General features: G+C 65.2%; 1 protein-coding gene across 1 annotated transcript; it reads left to right on the top strand.

Moving 5' to 3' along the window:
- Positions 1-6,575: 6,575 nt before the first annotated feature.
- LOC147526498 (rap guanine nucleotide exchange factor 3-like) lies at positions 6,576-20,832 on the top strand. The gene is made up of 27 exons (XM_086628645.1): positions 6,576-6,869; positions 11,771-11,824; positions 12,153-12,259; positions 12,423-12,544; positions 12,655-12,829; positions 13,077-13,161; positions 13,373-13,433; positions 13,671-13,747; positions 13,850-13,996; positions 14,134-14,243; positions 14,447-14,535; positions 15,168-15,246; positions 15,466-15,616; positions 15,729-15,811; positions 16,074-16,113; positions 16,251-16,332; positions 16,824-16,970; positions 17,085-17,182; positions 17,343-17,468; positions 17,560-17,741; positions 17,826-17,916; positions 18,750-18,800; positions 18,999-19,086; positions 19,226-19,290; positions 19,561-19,615; positions 19,708-19,779; positions 20,714-20,832. Exons 1-27 carry the CDS (start codon positions 6,576-6,578, stop codon positions 20,830-20,832), a joined length of 2,850 nt encoding a protein of 949 aa, XP_086484771.1.
- The last annotated feature ends 809 nt before the right edge of the window (positions 20,833-21,641 follow it).

The raw sequence follows: 21,641 nt of genomic DNA, 5'->3' as shown, positions 1-21,641 counted from the left end.
CTCCGTGGCCTCCTCTGGCCCCGCTCCAGGAGCTCCACGTCCTTCTGCTGTTGGGGACCCCAGAGCTGAAGGCAGCACTGCAGGGGGGGCTCAGGAGAGCAGAGCAGAGGGGCAGAAACCCCCCCCTCACCCTGCTGCCCACACTGCTCTGGGTGCAGCCCAGGGCACGGGTGGCTCTCTGGGCTGCCAGCGCACGGTGCCGGCTCGTGTTGAGCTTCTCCTCAGCCACCACCCCCCAGTCCTTCTCCTCCGTGCTGCTCTCCAGCCATTCTCCACCCAGCCTGTGCTTGTGCTCGGGATTGCCCCGGCCCACGTGCAGGATGCAGGGATGGAGATGATGTGCAGCACAGCCAAGAAACCCAACCCAAACCCGCCACTCTTTTTCCACCCATCCTTGCACGGCCAACAAACTTGACTGGTCAACCCAAACCCACAGCTGCCACCCGTCAAGGCTGTGTGGCACCCACTGTCACACGCTCCCCCACCCAAACCCATCACCCACATCCCGCAAACACTGGAACCCCCAAGAGCTGCCCGCTGTGGCGCCAGGCTGGCACAGCTCCACCGCGTGCCTGGGGATTCCCCCGGGAGCTGCCAGCCGGCGCGGGCACTCGGAGCTGGGTGGGAAAGGCCAGCCCTGGAGCTATAAAGAGAATTAACTCGACATCTCCCGAGCTTTATCCAGCACTGACGTGGTGCCTTTGCTGCTTTTCCCACAGAACGCCGGGGCCGGGCCGCCGCGTCCCGGGAATGCTGCGTTATCCCCAGTTTGATTTACGAAGGAACCCGAGAGGGTCCTGGGGATGGAGAGGGCTTTAAGTCGGCTTCGTGCTCGCAGGCACAGGGGAAGGGCTGGGAAAACACCCCAGAAAATGCCTGGCAAAGCTTTCGGAGGAGCCCGGAGCTGCCAGCGGACCCCATGGAAGCACCAGATCTCGGTGCGGGCACAGCCTGGGGCTCAGCGGGGACCCCCACCCTCGGCTGTGCCCTGTGCCCGGAGATGGGCAGCCGTGGCTGCGGCGAGCCCCGGGCAGCGACCGCCAGCCTTACCTGTCACCCCGCTCTGATTTACAGCCCCTGGGAAGGGGCTGGGAAGGGTTTCCCAATCCCACTGCTGGGGTTTATCGGAGAGATGCCGAGCAGGAACGCCGGCCGCGGCTCCCAGACCTCGGGGAGCTTCTCATCTCCCAGGGAACGGGCACGTCTCGCCGGAGATGCGGCTCCGGGCAGCTGCCACCGCGGTCCCTGGGTGATGGGGGGGCGGCGGGTGCACGTCAGGGCAGCCCTGGAATTAGTGATTTGTGTTAACGAACAATGGGGAGGCGGCGGGCGGCAGCGAGCCCTCGGCTCCAGCCTTGCCGAGGGGAAACCGGGAGGTTCCCGCGCCGGGGGCATCGCTGCAGGGAGACGGGAAGGGACAAAGCAACGCTCAATCATTTGTGCCCTGAGCTCCCCAGGAAAATAGGAATCGATTTTATTTTTTGGGGGGCCAAAACATGGGTGCTGACAGCTGTTCTTATGAATTATCCAAGTCCTGAAGCCCGGAGACCAAAGCCTGGAGGGTTTTTTTTAAGGGATGTGCATCGCTCCCGGCCCGTGTCGCCGACGGACTGAGCACCGGTGAGATCCGAGGGATCCGACAACCCTTCGCACGGACGCCGGCACCACCAGTTTTCCCTAGGAATGATATGGGACCAGCAGCTGAACATTCCCCCTCTGCAAAGTCACCGGCTCCAGCAGGTCCCAGCAGCCCAACACGCTCCGCACGGAAGGCGCATTTCCACGGAGCCCGGCCTGCCGGCTCGGCCGGATTAATTATTATTCAAGTGCAGCTACAACGAGCAAGTTAAACACGGCGATAAGGAGTTAGATAAAGCGGAGCTGCTCTGTTTGCATTTTATGGCACGGCAGGAGCTCCGTGCCCGCAGCTTGCCAGGCTCTAGCAGCCGGTGCAGCCTGTTGGAAACACATTCCTGCGGCCGGAGCTGGCGACCCGGCATGCTGGCTGTGGCACCGGTGTGCACCGGAGAAGCGCGTGGGTGAAGCAGGAGCCCAGGATGTTGGGTGCTGGGTTTCCTGGGGGCTGGCAGCAGGATGCCACGCTGGCCACAGCTGGCATGGATACCTCTGCTCGGTGACACCCCGGTGCCAAACGTCGCAGGCTCCGGCAGCGGTACATCGTACAGCATCACTGCGTCATGCCCTCCCGCCCCATCCCTAGAGCATCTCACTGGTCCAGCAAACAGCACACTGGGCTGGATGGAAGCGCCGGTTTCCAGAGCTGCCATCCCTTGGGATGCTGGACCGCCCACCGGTGAGTGGTGGGATGCTAACCCCTGATTTCCCAAGGGGTTCAGTCCCCCGGCAGCACCCCCAGCACCCAGTGGCAGTGGGGTCCGTGCGGTGGGTCGCCACCCCGGCTGCCCACGCACCAGCCCGCTTCCTGAGCCGCTCCGCGCTGCTCCCTGCCAGCGCAGCCGCACCGGTCACGACCTTGGGAAGTTTTCTAAATTTCGCCGGGGCTGGGAGCCGTTCCCAGGAATGCAGGGTGGGAGGAAGTGAGGAGATGGTGGCAGAGGGGCTGGGAGAGTGCTTTGGTGAGGGCGGTGGGGGAGCCTTCATCGCTGGGTCTGAACTGGGATGGGATGGGATGGGATGGGATGGGATGGGATGGGATGGGATGGGATGGATGGGGTGTGGTGGGATGGGTGGGGTGCGGTGGGATGAGGTGGGATGGAATGGATTGGGGTGGGATGGGATGGGATAGGATGGATGGGATGGGGTGGGATGGAGTGGGGTGGGATGGAATGGGATTGGAGTGGGATGGGGTGGGATGGGATGGGTGGGATGGGCTGGGGTGGGATGGGTGGTGGAAGCCTCAGCCAAGATGTGGGGAGAAGGAGAGGAGCCGCTCGCAGTGCTCGGTGGGGCCGAGGCAGGTGTCACGTCCTCAACAGGTTGCACTGCATCCGCAGGCAGCTGCTCACGTGGGGCTCCCCGTGGGAAACGCCGCTCCAGGAACCTCCAGCCTTCCTCACCCCTCTTCCTCCTTCTCTTAATTGGCTCTAATTTGCATGGGGGGCACATCTGTGCAAGGCAGGTGTCCCTCGCCCACGTCAGCAGAGACCCAGGACCCTGTCAAAAGTGAGCGGCTCCTCGATGCGCAGAGCATGGAGCAGCCCGGAGCCCTTCCATCAGCCGGGGAACTTTCCAAAGGTTCCGCTCCCTGAGCCAGCGCCGTCCCTCGGCATGACGGTGGGGCCGTACCCTGGCCTGCCACCCCCCACCAGCGATTCCAGCCGCAGCACTGGCTCCTGGAGAGCGGGAGCAGCTCCCAGGAATCACTCCCGGCTGGGTTTTGCCAGCCGGCGACAGGAGGTCGCGGGAACCCCGAGCAGCCTTTGCCGGTGCCAAATTCTCCTGCCAGTTTGGGCTGCGGCAGGAGGGGGCTCAGCCGGAGGCGTTTCCGTTCGAATGGGCTGAGGGGCTGCGAGGGGCTGCAAAACCCCCCATGGGGACCCCGGTCTCGCTTCGTGTGAAGTTTGCGCGTGTCACACGCTCGATGCCACCCGGAACGGACCGATGGGTGGGAAACGGCGGCTTCGGAGCCCTCCCGGGGCCTCGGTGCAGCACAGGAGGGATGCACAGGTGAGTGGGGGAGATGCAGGTGCAGGCAGATCACACGCAGATGCACGTGCAGATGCACACGCAGGCGGATGCACACACAGATGCACATGCAGATGCACATGCAGATGCACACGCAGGCGGATGCACACACAGGCAGATGCACACGCAGATGCACACGCAGATGCACACGCAGGCGGATGCACACGCAGGCAGATGCACACGCAGATGCACACGCAGATGCACACGCAGATGCACACGCAGGCGGATGCACACACAGGCAGATGCACACGCAGATGCACACGCAGATGCACACGCAGGCGGATGCACACGCAGGCAGATGCACACACAGATGCACACACAGATGCACGTGCAGATGCACACGCAGGCAGATGCACACGCAGACGGATGCACACACGGGCAGATGCACACGCAGATGGATGCACACACGGCCAGTGGAGGTGCACACACAACCCCAAAGCACAAGCTGGGACTCGAGGCGAGAAGCTCCCGGGGACCAGGTGCTGGCACAGCACTCACAGCCGTGTTTTGGGGCAGACCCCGGTGCCACCATCCCAATGTCACCTCCCCTCTACAGTCTGTGCCCGAGCACAGCGCTCGGGCCAGGGCCGAGAGGGAAAAAGGGGGTTTCCTGGGAAAGGGGAGTATGGTTAATGTTGTAAACAGAGAAAACGCCGTGAGAAGGGCCAGGAGGAGCCTGCACCTCCCAGGCACGGTCTGCGCCTGCACCTGCTGTGCCAGGCCGCAAGACAGGGCTGCAGAAGATGCATCTTTTGCAGCAGAATAATCAAACGGGAGCTTTTGCACCCATTTCTACGGCATCCCCAGTCCCCGGCTCATTTCGCCTCCATCCAACCCACCCACGGCCGCTTTGTCCGTGGGGCCTCGGCTGGGAAACTGGATCAGCAGCCCTGTGGGATGGGGAACTGCTGCATTTTCAATGCCACTGGTTGAAGTGTTCTCCAGGCAGCACCCAGCCTCCTGCACTGCCCCATCTCTCCCTGCCTGGCTGGGACCAGTGGCCATACTGGGCTATCAGTGAAAGGGGCTGGGAGTCCTGCGGCGAGATGCTGGGAGGGGTTTGCAGCACGGACAGTCACGCAGCAGCCCCCCTGCTTTGGGCTGGACATCCTGGACGAAAGAACCGGACACGCGAGCGGAGCCCGGGCACGGCGTGAGCGGTGACAGATCTCGGTGGGAGACTCTTCAGCACGTGGGTGGTTGTCGCGGTCCCCGGCTGTGGTGGAACAGCTGCGCCAGCGCCCGAAGCCTCAAGGTCTCCAGGAAAATTCCTTCTGTGCCTCCGAGCGCTCGTGGGCGAAGCAGGCGGTGGGAGGAAGGATCGCTGCCCCCCGTCCCGCACGGCTGCGCGAGGATTTGCCCAAGGCCACGCTGGGAGATCCTCTCTCCCCAGGCCCACGTGGGGTGGCCCCGAGGTGTGACGGTCCTGGGGAGCCCGGCGTCACCCCCAAAGCCCCTGGGGTGCTTGATGAAGGGAGGAAGCAGGAGTGCATCACGGATGCCTGTCCAAACTGCTTGTATCCAGCTGAGATATGCTCGTTGGGGTGGGGGCTTATTTAAATACATACATTTTTAAATCTTTTTTTTTTTTTTAAATTCAAAAAATAGGATTTATTTCAAAAGTAAAAGCTCCTTTTGGCAGAAACCCATTTCTTTTTAGCCAAAAACCCCACTACGAGCAATCCCAGGACTGCCGGGCCACGCTCCAGGTCTGCTCCTCCGCCCTCACTGGTCAGGGGCTCGGGGCCACCTCCCCAGTACAAATTGCCTCCCACTTTCCAGCACCTCTGCGCCTCATTCTACCCCCACCAGGCTGGGCTCTGCAGGACCGGGCAGGACAGGGAGGGTTCCCTGTGGTTCCCCAACCCCTTGGGTCTTCGTGGGATGTGCAGGGGCTCCTGGAGACACCTCAATCCCCAGGGTCTTGTTAGGGTGTTCAGGGGCTTCTAGAGACACCCCAGTCCCTGGGGTCTTAGTGGGGTGTGCTGGGGCTCCTGGAGATTCCCAATTCCTGAGGTCTTGGTGGGGTGGGCAGGGGCTCCTAGAGACACCCTGATCCCCAGGGTCTTGGTGGGGGGCTCAGGGGAAGGGCAAGGGCTTCTAGAGACACCCTGATGCCCGGGGTCTTGGCGGGGTACGCTGGGGTTTCTAGAGACACCCCAGATCCTGGGGTCTTGGTGGGGTGTGCTGGGGCTCCTGGAGACTCCCCAATTCCTGAGTTCTTGGTGGGGTGGGCAGGGGCTTCTAGAGACACCCTCATCCCTGGGGTCTTAGTGGGGTGTGCAGGGGCTCCTAGAGACACCCTGATCCCCAGGGTCTTGGTGGGGGGCTCAGGGGAAGGGCAAGGGCTTCTAGAGACACCCCGATGCCCAGGGTCTTGGTGGGGTGGGCAGGGGCTTCTAGAGACACCCTGATCCCTGGGGTCTTAGTGGGGTGTGCTGGGGCTCCTGGAGACTCCCCAATTCCTGAGTTCTTGGTGGGGTGGGCAGGGGCTCCTGGAGACACCCCAGATCCTGGGGTCTTGCTGAGGGGCTCAGGGGAAGGGCAGGGGCTCCTTGAGATGGTCGGAACAGTTCGGGGGGGGGGGGGGGGGGCGGGGGGAAATCCCAAAAGGACAGAGGGTCGCGACATCGAGGGCAGACGGATCGTCCCCCCGGGACCTCGGGGAGGGGCTGCGGGCGGGGTGCGCCGAGCCCCGGCCCCGCTCCCGGTCCCAGCCCGCCCGGGGGCGGGGCGCGCCCAGCCCGGCGCGGCGGCGGCGGCAGCAGCGGCGGAGGCGCCGAGCCCGCCCCGTCCCGGCCCGTCCCGTCCCGTCCCGCCCCGGGCAGCCCCGCGGAGCCGCCGTCGCAGCCGTCGCAGCCCCGGGCTGCGGCCGCGATGGCTTCGCCCCGCCGCGCCGCCGCCGCCGCATGAAGGTGCGCGGAGCCGGGGCGGCGGGAGCGGGAGCGGCCGGGGAGGCGGCGCGGCGGGGCCCGGGAGCGCCGGGAGCCCGGAGCCGGCAGAACACACGGCGAGCCGGGCTGGAGCTGGGGGCTGGTGCTGCTCCCCCCTCCCCACCGCTGCAGCCCCCCGGGGGGGCCGGGGTTGACGGTAACCGGCTCTCGGTGCTCCTCAAGAAGATGCACTTGTTCCGGAGCTCCAGCTACGAGATCCGGTTGGAGGGCGAGGGGGGCAGCCTGCCCCGCATCCAGGGCATCCGCTGGGTGAGTGCGGCGGGGCGGGAGGGGGGCGGCCCGGCCGGGGGACCCCCGCCACCACTGAGAGCCCCGGGGGACGGACCGCGAGCCAAGGGTCCCCCTTCGCTGCCGGCTTTCCCCGACCCCCCTCTCAGCATCCCTCCGAGCACCGGGGGTCTGCGCTTGGCCGCAGTCAGGGTTCGCTGAAGCCTCCGCGAGACCCACGCGGGGTCCCCCCCCAAAAGGCTCCTCGACGCCCCCGGCCCCGCTCCCCGAGCTCGGCTTTGCGGAGCGGGTCTGGCCCTTCCCCACTGGTCTGGGCTGGGATCCAGGACCCCAACTCTGCTTCCCCCCCGTGTTTGCTGGCTGCGAGGCCAGGGGTGCAGGGAGCCAGAGGAGGGGTGCAGGGAGCTGGGCAAGGGGTGCAGGGAGCCAGGGGAAGGGTGCAGGGAGCTGGGTGAGGGGTGCAGGGAGCCAGGGGAAGGGTGCAGGGAGCCGGGTGAGGGGTGCAGGGAGCCAGGGGAAGGGTGCAGAGAGCTGGGCGAGGGGTGCAGGGAGCTGGGTGAGGGGTGCAGGGAAGATATTCCCACAGCCACCCGCCCTCATCCCCTTCTCCGGGCAGAGCCGGCAGCCAGGCGTGACGGAGCCGGGTGCCATTGTGCCGCGGCGCGGGCAGCCGGGCAGAGCACCCCAAGCCCCAGCGTGTGAACAGGAAAGAACTTTCCCCGCGGCCCTGCGGCACGCGGGGTTCGAAACGTTCCCTCCCTGCCAGGTCAGGCCGTTTCTGCCGGAGAAACTCGGCTCTTGGCAGCGGGATGGTGCTCGACATCGCGGCCTCCCTCCCCACGGCTGTGCTGGCCCCTGACTGGGAGCTGCTGGGGGTCTCCTGGGGGTCCTCGGGGTGCTAAAGGCTCCCAGTCGCCACTCTTGGCCTCTTGCTGTCCCCCCTGGGCTGGGAGGTGACCCTGGAGCCTGTTCACCTGTCCCGGCTGAGCTTTGGCACCGTCCCCTTCCCACGCTGCGTGATTGACCGGAGAGAAATGTTTTTAACGAAAAAAATGACATTACTTGAAGGGAACAACCCCCCTTTCAGCATTCCTGTGCAGCGAGCGGCTCCTTCACAAACCAGAAGGAGCCTCTGATTTCCTCTTTTTTTTTTTTTTTTTTTCCCCCTTCTTCCTGATACTTTTTCCTCCCCAGAACTTTTAGGAACTTAATTTCAGGAGGTGTTTGGGTTTTTTTTTTGGAGCTGGGGAAGTCAGGCGAGCAGGATGCTGGAGCATCCCTGTGCTGAACCACTGGACGAGGATAAACCCGACAAAATGTGGCGGTGCGGCGGCACGTGTGGTGCAGCCGGAGCGTCCCCTTCCCGGTTGGCTCCCCCATCCGTGGGGACAACCACCAGCCCTTGGAGCAGAGTCAGATGTGACGTTTGCAGGGAAAGGGGGTATTTTCCCCACTTTTTGCAGGTATTCCCGTTCCTCAGAGCAGGGACAGGAGGGGCAAACGGCGAGAAAACCGTCCCGCTGCGCCTTGGAGCAGCGATATTGTCCCTTGTCCCCGTCGCCGCACACCTACGGCTCCTGGAATCTCCTCCTCGTGTCCTGACTCTGGCTCATCCCTCCTGGGGACGTGTTTGCCTGATGCCAGCGCCAGAAAAATCCCTCCCAGCTTTGCTCCTGGGTTCTCGTTCCCCGGCATCAGCGGGATATCACAGCCCGGCGTCCCCAAGCAGCTCCATCCTTCACCCTTCCCAGAGGACAAGGACCATCGCGCCGGCTCTCGCCGCGGCCCTGGAGAGGACAGAGGGGACAGAGCGGGTCCCCCGACCCCCACCCCGTTCCCCACAGCGGCTCCCGGGGGGCCAGCGAGCCCCTGGCCGGCTGCCGTGCCCTTTGAGGCTGCGGAAGGGCGAGGACTTTCTCCGGAGCCGTAAAGCCTGAAATAACTCCTGTTGTTTTCCTCGGGATCCCAAACAAAAGCAGCGCGTGAGCGCGGAACGGGAACGGGAACGGTCGCTGCTGGCCTTGGCCGCCCGCCCGCCGCTGCCGGATTTCTGGAGCCGGGCAGGATCTCAGCGCCCGCGCGTCCCGCGAGCAGGAAGGTGGGAAGAGGCGACTCCTTAGGAAGCTGTTGGGAGACGGTGGCCACGATGCTGCGACAATGGGGCGGGGGGTGAGGGTGGGGTCCAGTGGGTCCGGACCCAGGCGCTGGGGGAGCAGGGATGCTGCAGGAAGGAGTTTTTGGGGCCAGGCGTGGTTCGGAGTGGGTCTGGCGATGAGAAAAACCCCAGGAGGGAGAAATGGCCCCGAGCTCTCCTCCTTGGACCGGAGGTTTGCGAATCTCCTCCGGCATCCTCGTGAGCGCGGCTCGGAGCGGGGCCGGGGCACATCCTGGCTCCCTCCCCAGGGACACACCTCACTTATGGGGTGACAGCAAAGGCTGTTTGGGGACGGAGCAGCTTTCACCGCCCCCGAGCGGGGTGACACGGACCCCCCGTGTCCCACGGGAGGGACCGGCGCGCTCCGGCCGCTGCCCGGCTCCTGTTTGCAAACATTTGCTCTGCAATTGCCGGCGCGTTTCCTGCTCCACGGGGCGGTCACGAGGCTCAGGAAAGTTTGCGGAGTGAGTAAGTCACCGTGTCCCCGGCTCGGCGGCGGCGTGGCAGCATCCCCGGGGACCTGCTGCCTTCACGGAGCCGCTCGTTTCCCCAAATCTCTCCCAAGCCGGTTGCAAACTGCTTTGGGGCAGGTTGGTGGCTTGAGCCATCCGGGGTGTCCGGAGGAGGATGGGGAAGCCTTGAGGGTGTGGAAAGGGCTGGAAGGAAGGAGAGAGCAGCCTGAGGCAGGCAGGGTGTGAGGGTCCAGGACAGAGCACCCATCTGAGCACCCGTTGGGTGTCTACCTCCATCACCCTCCTGCCTGGCCCAGGAGGTGCCTCTTTGGTTTCCCCTGGGCTCCTGGTAGGTGCCTTCATCCTTGAATTCATTTGCAAAGAAGCCTTCTGCACCTAATTACTCCTGCCCTTGGCTTCCTTAATTGAGGCTTTCTTCCTGCTGCCCTTTTTGCTGGAGTTGCTCAGACCTTCTCAACCAGCCCAGAACCAGCAGATCCGAGGAGGACCTGGCGAAAAAGAATCATGTTTTGGGTGCCCACCACCTCCACCGCCAGCCCGGGGTGCCGCAGACCCCTTACAGCCAGAAATAAAGGGAGGGGGACCAAAAAACCATCCCCTTCGAGGTGACCCTGCGGCAGGAGAAGACACCCCAAGGCAGGAGCGGGGTTAATGCTCGAAGTGCTTTAACCGCCTCGGCCGGGCAGCGCGTGGAGAACAGGTCTGACGGGTGCTGGGTGCTCTCAGCTTCCCCCAGCCTGGGCTTTCTGCAGCACACGCAGCCAAGATGGAAAGTTGTTTGTTCAGGAGCCCTCGTCCCTCCGGGCAGCACCCAACTGGGAGCTCGGCCACCTCTGCACTGGGACCGGGGCTGCGGCTGGGTTGGCACCCGCTCCTCCCTCCCGTGCTCTGCTTTTCCCTGGAGCATCCCCTCCCCGAGGTGGGGGGGAAAATGGGGAGAAAAATAAGCACAAGGAGTTAAAAAGCACCTGCTGGTGGGGGATATCCAGAGGGGCGAGTGGGTTTGGAGAAGCTGAGGACTCACGCGTGGCCCAGCAGGGATCGGCGTCGCTCCCGGTGGAGCTGAGCTCCATCCATCCCGGGTTGTGCCGTGGTGGTTGGCAGCTGGGACCGCCGGTGGGAACCCAGTGGGAACCCAGTGGGAACCCAGTGGGAACCCGTGGCTCAGACCACAGTGTGTGCTGCTGCTGGAGATGGTCCCCAGTGATTCCCAATGGCATCATGACATCACTCCGGGAGGGGGAAAGGGGAAACGCTGTTTTAGGGTTGGTCAACAGCGACGACATTGAAGAGCTCGGGCTCCTGCTTGAGCTTGGAGCCTCCAGCCACGAAAGAGGGACATTTGGGCTCATTTTTGTCAAATATACCTTGTTTCAGGCCTCTCCGTTAAATTTTACCCCGTGCCCAGCACATGCTCGGTGACTTTCTGCCTCGCTGATCCATCATTCCCAGCATCTCCCTTAAAATCCTTTGGAAAACCAGCTTCACGTTCCCCAGCTGGTCGGTACCGGGGGCAGCGTGAGGTTACGCGCCCCCCGTCGCGATGCGGCTCCTTCGCCGTGGTCCTCTGGGTGCTGGAGACCTCGTGGGACATCCCGGTGCTTCCTTACAGCTGGTTTTTCAGGATTTATTGCCAAAAATTCTGGCCCTGCTGGGATTTGAGACCCGTCCCCTGACATGGCACCTGTGGGGAAGGGTTTGAGCCGGGGGGTCCGCACGGCTCCCGGCTACCCCCGTCCTCTGCGAGAGCTCCTGCTCCCCATCCTCTGGGTGTCCTCTGGATCTCCAAGACTTTTTTGGGCTGTTCCCAAACCTGCCAGAATTTGGGATCTTTTCCATCCTCTTTATTTGTACCCGACTGCAAAGCTGGAGGAAAACCCCCCCTGGGCATTGGGCACTTGCCCCTCCCCTGGGGCTACGCCAGCTTCCCGGGGTCTTTCCGAAGTCCTTCTCCTCCGGTGACAACCTCCACGTCTCGGATGCGATGCCTTTAATCCCTGTTTGCAAAGATTTGTGCTTTTAACTTCCTCCTTTTATCTCCCAGCTCCCTGGTTGGAATGTGTTGCCGTGGCCGTGGTGGTGGGGGGGCTCGTTTTGGGGGATCAGATCCTCACCGCGCACGGGGGGACGGGGCAGAGTGGGTGGGTGGGTGCTGGGGGGATGAGGGGTGCTCGTCTCCTCGCCTGGGGCAGAGTGGATGGGGTCAAACTGTGCCTTGAGGGAGGCAGGACCCCCCTGGGGGGTGTAGAGTGTGCCCCCCCATGCCACCAACCCCCTTCTTTTTGGTTTTCCAGACCCCGCTTTTGGACTCTGACTCCACCTTGGAATATGGGCACAGCCTTACCCAGGTGGGTGGGCCGGGAGGACCCCCAAGGACATGAGTTTGGGGAGGGGGGAGATGGACAAAGGTGGCTTGAAGGCTGGGGGGGTGGGGGGCCGCAGCACTCCCGTGCCCTGGGGTCCTCGCCTTGGCGCTGGGCTGCTCGCACCCATGGGCTCAGCTCTTCCTGGGGGTGGGTGATGGAGATCCTGGGGTGGGCGTACTGGTGGGTCCCACGTGGTGCTGGAGGCACAGTTGACCATGGGAGGTGTCAGCTCGGTTGGGGTCCATGCCTGGCCCCCCCCGTGCCCTCCCCACTTCTCTTACAAGCTCTGAAACCCCCCTTCCACCCCCAGGCATCCTCGGAGAAGATCTGGCGAGCCGGGAAGCTCCTCTTCCTCCACCTCACCAGCACCCGCCCCGGTCTCATCCGGGACCACAAGCATCACCTGCGGCACCACAGGTGGGACACGCGGCACCGCGGCCATGCCAGGGGGCACCGCGGGCTGCCCGCAGCCCCGAGGACGACAGGACTTCTCCTGCTTGTCCCAGGCAGGGCTTCACCGGGGGGGCTGGGAGCCACAGCCCTGTTTTGGGGACGGTTCCCATGTCCTCCCCCCTTGCAGGCAGTGCTGCTCCGGCAGGGAACTGGTGGACTGGCTGCTGGGCACCGGCCTCGCCGTCCAGAGCCGCGGGCAGGCTGTTGGCATCTGCCAGGTGCTGGTGGACGGAGGCGTCCTGACCCACGGTGAGGGTGGGCGGTGGCAGCCCCCTGTGTGCTGGCGTCTCCTGTGGGTGCTCCTGGCACCCTGTGGGCACACGGCCGAGCTCACCCGCGCTCTGCCCCCGTCCCCGCAGTGAAGCAGGAGTGGCATTTCCAGGACAAGGACACCCAGTTTTACCGCTTTGCCGAGCTGGAGCTGAGCCCCGAGCCCAGCACCGGGATGCGGGATGCGGAGGAGCTGCTGGAAGCACTGGCTTTCCTGGCACAGCTGGGGCCGGACGCGCTGCTCACCATGGCCCTGCGCAAACCGTGAGTGCCCCGGAGCTTCCCAGGGGCTGCGGGGGAGACAGAGGGGCTCGTTTCGACTGTGGGGGTCTGGGGTGCCCACTGGGCTGCTGGGGTGGGTGACCTGAGCATCTCTTCCATGGTCATCAGATCCTGGGGAGAACGGGGCTGCCCGGGCAGGGGGTTGTGCCTGGAGAGGGGGGGTCTGCATGGCAGGACGTGGTGGGGAGAGGGGACAGGGATGGCTGCTCACCCCCTGTGCCCCCCCCAGGCCTGCCCAGCGCACGGAGGACGAGCTGGAGCTCATATTCGAGGAGCTGCTCCACATCAAAGCCGTGGCTCATCTCTCCAACTCGGTGAGCACCGCTGTGCCGTGCTTCCCCCACGGCGGCTGTACCCCCCCCCAGCCCCAAAACCGCTCCCGGTGCCCAAATCCTCCCACATCCTATCGCTTCCCAGCCCTCTCTGAGCATCCCCGGACCCCCTTCCCGCCCCGTCCCACGCGTGTCCCCTCCTCGCGCCGCCCCGGGCCGGGGTGACGGTGGTGGCGGGTGCCTCTCGCCGCAGGTGAAGCGGGAGCTGGCATCCGTGCTGATGTTCGAGTCGCACCAGAGAGCGGGCACCGTGCGTGAGTACCGCATCCCCCGAGAGCCGAGCGGGGTGCCCGGACCCCCGGGAAAGGGTGCCCGGGTGGGGGAGGACGGTAGGAGCATGGGAATAGGTCCTCCTGCTGCATCTCGGTGGACCAGGGATGGAGGGGACCACGTTTGCCCGGGGTCTTGGGATGATGGGGCCGAACAGGGATGCTTGGGGGGTTTTGGGGGTCCCCCTCTTCCGTTCCTGGATGCCGCCGTTCCCCCTGCAGTGTTCAGCCAAGGAGATAAAGGCACGTCGTGGTACATCGTCTGGAAGGGCTCGGTGAACGTGGTCACCCACGGCAAGGTGGGCACGTCCCCCGTCTCCGGACACCCCGCGTTGCCATCCTGCAGCAGGGACAAGGTCTCCCACCCTGTCCCTCATCCTCTGTCCCCGTCCCCACCCCAGGGCTTGGTGGCCACCCTGCACGAGGGGGACGACTTCGGGCAGCTGGCGCTGGTCAACGACGCGCCCCGGGCGGCCACCATCCTTCTGCGAGAGGACAACTGCCACTTCCTCCGCGTGGACAAGCAGGACTTCAACCGCATCCTCAAGGTGGGCACGGGGGGGACTCACGGGGGTGCTGGGTCTGAGTCGGGGCACCCCAGGGCACCCTCTGTGGTGCCAATATGGGGTTTTGGAGTGCGGCCACCAGAATCCGAGCTGGGCTGAGGGCTGGTTTCTCTCCCCAGGACGTGGAAGCCAACACCATGCGCCTGAAGGAGCACGGGAAAGTGGTGCTGGTCCTGCAGAAGAACCTGCAGGGTGGCAGCAGCCAGCCAGCCGCGGCACGCAGCAGCCGGTGACAGCAAACCGCCCCGCTCCCTCCTCGCCCGGTCCCTCTGCCACCCTCGGGCTTCCCACGGGGGAATTTGCTGGGAGGGCTACGTCCCTGGAGGGGGATTGGGAGTGCCAGGCCACGTCAAGTGGCCCAGTGTGGTGGCCCAGTGGCCCACAGCCGGGTGCCACGTCCTTCCCTGATGTGCCCCGTGCTCTGCCCACCAGGTATTCGGTGATGGCCGGGACGCCGGAGAAGATCCTGGAGCATCTGCTGGAGTTCATGAGGCTGGAGGCCACCCTCTACGACCCCGTGGGTAGGTGGGGGGGTTCACTTCTTGATCCCAGACCCACCCTGAGATGGGCAGGAGGACCGGCACCGAGCGGGGCTGCCGAATTCCTGCTGTTCAACCCCAAAAGCTGCTCCTCTCACCCAAAAATCCCCCGGTGGGGCTGGGAGAAAGAGGCAGCCCCAGGGCTGGGAGCATCTCTCCCTCATCCCCCCACCTCCCTCTGCTGGGGAGAGGAGCGGAGCTGGGCGAGATGGGAACCAGGAGATGTCCCCAGCGGGTAAAAAATGGGAACTGCAGAGCCAGCGTCATCGCGGCTGCTTCGGGGTTAACTCCAGCCGAGCGCCGCGGGTTTTGTAGGATCACGGAATGGTTTGGGTTGGAAGGGACCTTCAAGACCATCTCATGCCAACAACCCTTTAATTTTCTTTCACCCCTCAAAACCTCCACCCTCCAGCCCTTTCTGCAGTGCTTTAAGAGCAAAAAGTGACCCGAAACCACCATGGGGGGGTAGAACATGGGCCAACCCCACGCAGGACACGGGTGACCCTTTCCTGGCCGTGACCAGCGTGGCCTGGGGTGACGGGTGGGTGACGGGTGGGTGATGGGTGGGTGATGGGTGGGTGACGGGTGGCCAATGGGCGCTCGGTCTCTTGCAGATACGCTGCTGGGGGATTTCCTGCTCACTTACACCGTCTTCATGCCGACCTCGCAGCTCTGCAGGGCTCTGCTGCACCAGTATCCTTCTGCAGCTGGATTCGGGGAGGGGGACACTGGGCTCCATCCTGCACCACCCACCCCCTGCCCCGGTCCTGCCACCCCAGTGGGACCTGGGTGGGGTGGGGTTGGCCAGGGAAGCCCCAAATCCCCCCGACTCTTGTGCCCATCCCCATCTCCTGGGTACACAGGGATGGGGGGGGTCTCATCCCAGCTCCCGTCGCCCTTGACTGGTACCAGTTTCCGCGCGGAGCTGCCGGAGGGTTCGGAGCAGGAAAAGGCCACCTACTCCCTGCACAAGCGCCGGAAGATCCTGCGGCTGGTGAGCCAGTGGGTGCTGCTCTACGGGCGGGTGCTGCAGGGCGACCGCAGCACCACAGCGCTGCTGCAGGTACCGGGAGCCGGTGGTGGATGGGTGGGTGGGTGGGTGGGTGGGGGATGTCCCCGGAGGGGTCTGGCTGTGGCCACCCCATCCTGACCCACCGGGCACCTTCCTCCCGCAGAACCTGGCGGACCTGGTGAGCCAGGACCCCCGTCTGGGCGGGCTGGTCCAGGAGCCGGCGCAGGATCGCCGGCGGCCACGGACGTGAGTGCTGCGGGGAAGGAAGGGGGGGGGTGGCAGGTCCTGGCTCTGTCCCCCAGCGCCACTGCTGACCCCCGTGTCCCTGTCGCCACGACGTGGGGTTTCACAGCCGCAGGGTGGCAGACACCGCCAGGACACCCCGGTGGGGTGGGGGGGCTCGGGGGGGGATCTTGGTGGTGGCCTGGGATGCCGGGGGCTGCAGGACCCAGTTCTGTGTCCGGTGTGGACACGGGGCTCTGACATTGCCTTTATCCCCACTCCGCAGGCTGGAGAACGGAGATGGCAGCGTTTCTCCCCAGCCCAAGGTAGAGGTGGCCCTGGGGGGGTGCCAGGGTGGGGTGAGTGGAGAGTTTGGGTCACCTCTGCCTTCTGGGGACTCCCCTGGCAGAGGGGTGGCTGGTGGGGATGGCATCCTCCCTGTTCCTTTCCACCTCTGGCGCAGGCTCGGAGCTCGGCGAGCTGGCTGGCGAGTCAGGAGGAGGCGGATTTCAGCACCAGCTGTGCCCTGAGAGCCCAGGACAAAGGTACTGCCCGCTCGGTGGGGACTGTCCCCTCCCCGGTGGCTGGGACACCAAAGCCATTTCATAGGATCATGGAATGGTTTGGGTTGGAAGGGACCTTCAAGACCATCCAGTCCCAACCCCCCTGCCATGGGCAGGGACACCCTCCACCACAACAGGTTGCTCCAAGCCCCATCCAGCCTGGCCTGGAACACTTCCAGGGATGGGGCAGCCACAGCTTCTCTGGGCAACCTGTGCCAGTGCCTCAGCACCCTCAGAGGGAAGAATTTCTTCCTTAGATCCCATCGAAATCTCCCCTCTTCCAGTTTAAAGCCATCACCCCGTGTCCTGTCACTCCACACCCGTGTCCAAAGCCCCTCTCCAGCTTTCCTGTAGCCCCTTTAGGCACTGGGAGGTGCTGGAAGGTGTCCCTGGAGCCTTCTCTTCTCCAGGCTGAACAGCCCCAACTCTCCCAGTCTGTCTCCATAGGCTTTCGTGTCCCCCCCTCCCTGTAGTGCCCTACGAGATCTACAGACCAGACCACTCGTGCCTGATCACGGTGCTGCCCGTCAACACGTCGGTGCGGGACGTGCTGCGGTCCCTCGCCCCGCGGCTCGGCCAGGACGGGGACCACGTCTTGGTGAAGGTGAATTCGGCTGGAGGTGAGCGGGTGCTCCCGGGGGTGCCACTGTGCCGTGGTGGCGGTTGCTCTGTGCCCAGCCAGGATCAGGCCCCTTCTCTGTCCTGGCACCGACCATCCCCTCTGTCTCCTGCAGAAAAAATGGGGCTGCAGCCGGACGCCGTGGGGGTGTTCACGGCGCTGGGGCTCAACGAGAGGCTCTTCGCCGTCAGCGTGGAGGAGCTGGGCAGCCTGGTGAGCACAGGGAGGGGGGTCTCGGTGATGGGCAGCATCCCGAGAGGGATTCGGGGCTGCGGTGCCTCCGTAGCAGCTCAGGTCGGGGGTATCCATCCCTCCCTGCCCGTCTCCCCCGGCGCCTAACGGAGGGGTGGGGGGTCCTCTCTCCTGTGCGCAGACCCCCCACCCAGAGCAGCTGGGCCCCCACGTCGGCTCCTCAGAGACCCTGGACCTCATCAGCTCCAAGGACCTGGCCAGCCACCTCACCGACTATGACTGGAACCTCTTCAAGAGCATCCACGAGGTGAGACCAGTACCCGGACCGGGGTGGCGGACACCCCCAGGGGTGACTTTTGGGTTCCCCCCCTCTCAACCACCCGCCTTGGGCTTTGCAGGTCGAGATGATCCACTACATCATGGGGCCGCAGAAGTTCCACGACGTGACCACGGCCAACTTGGAGCGGGTCATGCGCCGTTTCAACGAGCTGCAGTACTGGGTGGCCACGGAGCTGTGCCTGTGCCCTGAGGTGGGCCGCCGAGCCCGGCTCCTCCGCAAGTTCATCAAGCTGGCCGCCCAGTGAGTCCCGCGTTCCCCGTGTCCCCGTCCCACGGGGACGGAGCCAGTGGTGCCTTCCCAGCCTCACCCCGTCCTCACCCGCAGCCTCAAGGAGCAGAAGAACCTCAATTCCTTCTTTGCGGTGATGTTCGGGGTGAGCAACACGGCCGTCAGCCGCCTGGCCAAGACCTGGCAGGTAACCGACCACCTTCAGGCTGCTCCGACCCACCAAGGACCCCCCGAGGTCTGGGGTGATGGATCTGGGGGGTGCTGAGCTGGTCCACCCTGGAGGTCCCTCCAAGGTCTGGGTGATGGGTCAGGGGGGGCTGGGGTAGTCCACCCTGGAGGTCCCTCCAAGGTCTGCAGGGATGGGTCTGGGTCCCTTGGCTCAAGGGGTGCTGGGCGGTGATGGGTCTTGGGGTGCTGGGCTGGTCCACCCTGGAGGTCCCCCCTAGGTCTGGGTGATGGGTCGGGGGGGGCTGGGGTGGTCCACCCTGGAGGTCCCTCCAAGGTCTGCAGGGATGGGTCTGGGTCCCTTGGCTCAAGGGGTGCTGGGCGGTGTTGGGTCTTGGGGTGCTGGGCTGGTCCACCCTGGAGGTCCCCCCTAGGTCTGGGTGATGGGTCGGGGGGGGCTGGGGTGGTCCACCCTGGAGGTCCCTCCAAGGTCTGCAGGGATGGGTCTGGGGCCCCTGGCTCAAGGGGTGATGGGTCTGGGGGTGCTGGGCTGGTCCACCCTGGAGGTCCCCCCGAGGTCTGGGGTGATGGGTCTGGGGAGTGCTGAGCTGGTCCACCCTGGAGGTCCCCCCCAAGGTCTAGGGTGATGGGTCGGGGGGGTGTGGGCTGGTCCACCCTGGAGGTCCCCCCGAGCTCTGCAGGGATGGGTCTGGGTCCCCCGGCTCAAGGAGGTGATGGGTCTGGGGGTGCTGGGCTGGTACGCCCTGCAGTGGGGTTGGGTGGGGAGCAGGAGGTGCTGGGGGAGCCGGTGGGTCTCTGGGGGTGCCGGTACCGGTGACCCCTCTCTCTCTGCAGCGGCTGCCCCATAAGATCCGGAAGCTGCACTCGGCGCTGGAGCGGATGCTGGTGAGCGGATGCAGCCCCTTCCCACCCCATCCCTCCCCTTCTCGGCAGGATTTGTCCCTGATTCCCAAGGGGTGCAGTGTCACGGGGGGCTGCGGAGGTGCTGCCCCCGCCACCACCTCTCTCCCCTGCCCCTGTGGCCGCAGCAGCTGGGGCTGTGCCCCCCGCCCGCCCCGCGCTGACATCCCGCTCCGTTCCCAGGACCCGTCGTGGAACCACAGGGTCTATCGCCTGGCTGTCGCCAAGCTGAGCCCCCCCATCATCCCCTTCGTCCCCCTCCTCCTCAAAGGTGGGTGCCTCGGCGGGGTCTTTGCTGGGGTAGACGGGTTGGCCTGGGGGTGCCGGGGACCCCTTTGGACACATCCAGCCCTCCCCAGGGACCAGGGAGTGGGATCTGATCCCTAAATCCACATCTCCCCCCCCCCCAGACATGACCTTCATCCACGAGGGCAACCGCACGTTGGCTGAGAACCTCATCAACTTCGAGAAGATGGTGAGTGGGGTGGGCTGGCTCCCCACGGACCCCCGCCTCGGGGGACCCTGCCAGCCCCCCCCATCCCCTTGGGATGCGGATCATCCCCATGGCATCGGCACAGCCCCCCCCCCGTGCCCTGACCACCGGGACCTCTGGTAGTCCCCTAACAGTGATGGGGGGCACAGGGTGACCGTGGTGGCCGCTGAAGCCAGGGGGGCTGTGTTTTACCAGCGGGGGGGCAAAGTGGGGGCCAGGGGCCAGCGAGTGACCCCTGTGCGTTGCCCACAGCACATGATGGCAAAGACCGTGCGTGTCCTGCAGCGCTGCCGGGGCCACGCGCACGGTGAGTGCCCTGGGGTGGGCTGGGGGGCAAAGGATGGGGCTGGGGGGCCATCTCAGCTCCCAGCTGAGCTCCCACTCTCTCTCCGTACCCAGCTCCGCTCTCCCCGCTGCGAAATCGCTCCCCGCACCGGCCGGAGGACCCCAAAGCCCTCAGGATCTCCACGTGTACGTCTGGAGCCCGTCCAGCCCCCCTGCACTGGGTGACCCCCCCACCACCAGCCCTCGGAGCGTGCACCCACTGTCCTTGGTGGGGAGGGGTCCTGTGGGCACGTCGTGAGGGCGTCAGGGTCTGGGCGCTGTCAGTGCCGTGGGGTACCCGGGGATGGAGGCTGAGCGGGATCGCTTCCTGCTGGCTGGAGGCACCAGCAGCAGCTCCTCGTGCCAGAGGGGTCATGGAGTGATTCCAGCGTGTCCGAGGTGCTGGGGCTCTTGGCCAGGAGGCTGAGCTGTCACTTGGCCTCATGGGGCAAGTCCATCCCTGTCTGTCCCGGCGCCTTCAGCTCCCATGGGTTCCCAGAGGGGATCGTGAGTTGAGGGAGGAGTGATGGAGGGGGGTCCCTGAGCCCAGGAGAGGTGATGGGATCCATGAGCTGAGGGGGATCCATGAGCCAAGGGAGAGGTGATGGAGGGGGATCTGTGAGTCGAGGGAGAGGTGATGGAGGGGGGTCTATGGACCAAGGGGCATCCATGAGCCAAGGAGAGGTGATAGAAGGGGGATCTATGAGCCAAGGGGGATCCACGAGCCAAGGGAGAGGTGATGGGATCCATGAGCTGAGGGGTTTCCGAGAGCCAAGGGAGAGGTGATGGAGGGGGGTCCATGAGCCAAGGGGGATCCATGAGCCCCGGAGAGGTGATGGACGGGGGGTCCATGAGCCAAGGGGGATCCATGAGCCCCGGAGAGGTGATGGAGGGGATCCAAGGGCCAAGCCAGCAGCGGTGGAAGCGGATCAGCGCCAGGCGAGAGGCGGTGAAGGGGGATCCATGAGATGAGCCAGCGGTGACGGAGAGGGTTGGCGAGCCAAGCCGGAGGCGATGGAGGGGGATGGGTGAGCCCGGCCAGAGGCAGGAACCCGGCCCTGATCTCGGCTCTCCCCGGCAGGCTCGGAGCAGTCCCTGAGCGTGCGGAGCCCCGTCTCCACCTGGGCTTACCTGCAGCACCTCAAGGCCATCGACAGCCAGAAGGAACTGCTCCGGCTCTCCCACGACCTGGAATCCTGACGGAGCCGCAGGGATGGAGGGAGCCCGGAGCAGGGACACGGCAGCCCGTGCTCACCGGGCGCGGGGCTGCGCCGGAGCCGGCTGCAGGCAGCCTCCGCTCGGCCGTGCCGTCGGCTGCGGGTGCCGGATCCGGCGCCGCGGGGCAGCCGGGAGCCCGCGTGGGCTGCGGGCGGGCGGGGGCCGCGGACGGCGGAGCGAGCAATAGAGGTATTTTTGTACGCAAGGATGCGCTCGCCTTTCTTCTTCTGGATCCGCTCCCTGCGCCGGGGGAAGGAGCCCTGGCTGCTCCCCCCGCACCCATGCTGCCCGCCTTGCAAGATGCCGCTTCCCTCTGGAAGGGCTCGAGCCGGAGCATCCCGAAGAGCAGGGAGCACCGCGGCTCTTCAGACACCCAGGCTGAGCTCAGGGTCTGGCTCCTGCTGCCAAACCTTGGGCTAACCACGGCCTTCTCCGTGCCTCAGTTTCCCCACGTGGATGGAGGAAGCATTATCTGCGGCGAGCTGTGGCATGCAGGTGGGACAGCATCCCTTGCGGAAGGAAGACGCAGTGGCCTCGTGGTGGGGATGGTGACCTGCTCCGGCGGTTCCCAACCCACCACCAGTTGCTGCTGGGATTTAGGGGAAATGCCTTCGAAGGACCCCTGCAGTTAGGGCCCCCATCCTTCCCCCCGGAGCATCTCCGCAGGGCCATCCCAGCGCTCTGAGCAGACTGGGATGAAGCTCCAGGGTTCAGAGGCCGTCACAGCCCCTAAAAGCTCCCCAGTTTGCTGGGCTGCAGGGCCCGGGCACTGCAGGGTTAATTGCTACATT

Source organism: Tauraco erythrolophus, chromosome 31 (genome assembly GCF_009769465.1).
Source record: "Tauraco erythrolophus isolate bTauEry1 chromosome 31, bTauEry1.pri, whole genome shotgun sequence".
NCBI lineage: Eukaryota > Metazoa > Chordata > Aves > Musophagiformes > Musophagidae > Tauraco > Tauraco erythrolophus.
The sequence above is the reverse complement of the archived record's forward strand: the minus strand, read 5'-3'. Positions and strand labels throughout refer to the sequence as shown.

Coding starts and splice junctions, on each gene's coding strand:
- LOC147526498 (XM_086628645.1), top strand. CDS start 6,576: ATGAAGGTGCGCGGAGCCGGGGCGGCGGGAGCGGGAGCGGCCGGGGAG. Junction 14,244..14,446: donor GCCGCGGCACGCAGCAGCCG/GTGACAGCAAAC, acceptor TCTGCCCACCAG/GTATTCGGTGATGGCCGGGA. Junction 14,536..15,167: donor CACCCTCTACGACCCCGTGG/GTAGGTGGGGGG, acceptor GGTCTCTTGCAG/ATACGCTGCTGGGGGATTTC.